The 1336-nt window shown below is 44.0% G+C and overlaps 1 protein-coding gene across 1 annotated transcript in view; it reads right to left on the bottom strand.

Moving 5' to 3' along the window:
- rtel1 (regulator of telomere elongation helicase 1) overlaps positions 1-1336 on the bottom strand; it is a 30085-nt gene that overhangs the window by 25760 nt on the left and 2989 nt on the right. Inside the window, exon 3 of the mRNA XM_034877855.1 lies at positions 223-316. Coding sequence (XP_034733746.1) covers positions 223-316 — 94 coding nt within the window. The remainder of the gene's footprint in view (positions 1-222; positions 317-1336) is intronic.

Raw genomic sequence — 1336 nt, 5'->3', positions numbered from 1 at the left:
TGGAGAAAGAGTTATCAGCTGATGGGATCCTACCGAGCTACTGAGCATGTGCAGCTCCCAACAAAGATAGGATAGAACCACAAAACTGGCACACATTTTAGTGTTTGCCTCTAAGTGGTCTTAATAATGTTTTTAAGGTCATCCGAGCTGACCCGTATAATAGAACACAACATTCATCTTGCATAATCAGAACATATCTCCAACATCTTGCAGATAGTTTACCTGTACGAAGTGTTCTTTAACTCGTTGATGACCTGCGCCAGCTGAGAGTGCGTCCTCGATGCGTATATGATCTTGGGGACATCGCTGTAGTAGGCTGAGAAACAACAACAACAACACACAACAACAACACAACAATGATTACATTACATTTCATAAAGGTCCAGGACTACCTAGCGATGCAGTAGCCAGGTCCGCTGCTGCGTCTCTTTAACGAGTATAACGGATTAACTCCGTCGACGGGAGTGCAGAGATGAAGCAGTGACTTGGGAGGAAGGGACATCGCTGACACCATCTAACAGCTTAAAGCAGGGGTCTTCAACAGGGGGTCCGCGACCCCTAGGGGGTCCGCGGAGGTACTGCATGGGGGTCGCGAAAGTTTGGGTTGATTAGACTTTTTGTTATTTTTTCCACCAATTGAAATGTCTTTAAATAAACATTAACATGAATTCAACACACTGTACTACACAGATAGATGTCTTTCAGTCATCTATGCACACATGGCACTGTAGGACCAGTTTGATTTAACACAATTTTATACAATATATATAATTAGGGGGTCCCCGCTCCATCTCGCCATCAGTTTGGGGGTCCTTGGCCTGGAAAACGTTGAAGACCCGTGGCTTAAAGGATCTGGATCCTAGACTCCCAGGTTTTTGTGTCTAAGTGACTGATGGGAACAACAATCAGACACACAAACTGGACCATTGGTCCGGTGTTAGAGTGAAACCAGCTGCAATGCAAGTTATTAGGCAACAGTCGTCTTCAGAACACCCCCCTTGTTTTCTCTTTTGTTGGATTAGCCCGACCCACTGGGGACAGATTGAAGATAGAACTACAAAGCCTTGTTTTAGTGGTTTGCAGAATATTTATTTAATTGTGAGAGTTTAGTTTCCAGTCAGTCCTCCTCTACCATGAAGACATCGCCAGTGTGGCAGCATTTTACAAATATAGATAACGGGAAAAGTTTAATGCAAAGTTTGCAAGCAACAGTTTGCATATCGCAGCTGGACTACAAACATGGCGTATCACCTAAAAACGGTAAGCTAACCTGTCTGCGTTAGGCTGCCCTGACTGTTTTGAGTAGGCTATATGAACATCTCAGAATTGGCATATT

Source organism: Etheostoma cragini, chromosome 7 (assembly GCF_013103735.1).
Source record: "Etheostoma cragini isolate CJK2018 chromosome 7, CSU_Ecrag_1.0, whole genome shotgun sequence".
In the NCBI taxonomy this organism is placed as follows: domain Eukaryota; kingdom Metazoa; phylum Chordata; class Actinopteri; order Perciformes; family Percidae; genus Etheostoma; species Etheostoma cragini.
This window is presented reverse-complemented; position numbering and strand designations above follow the sequence as displayed.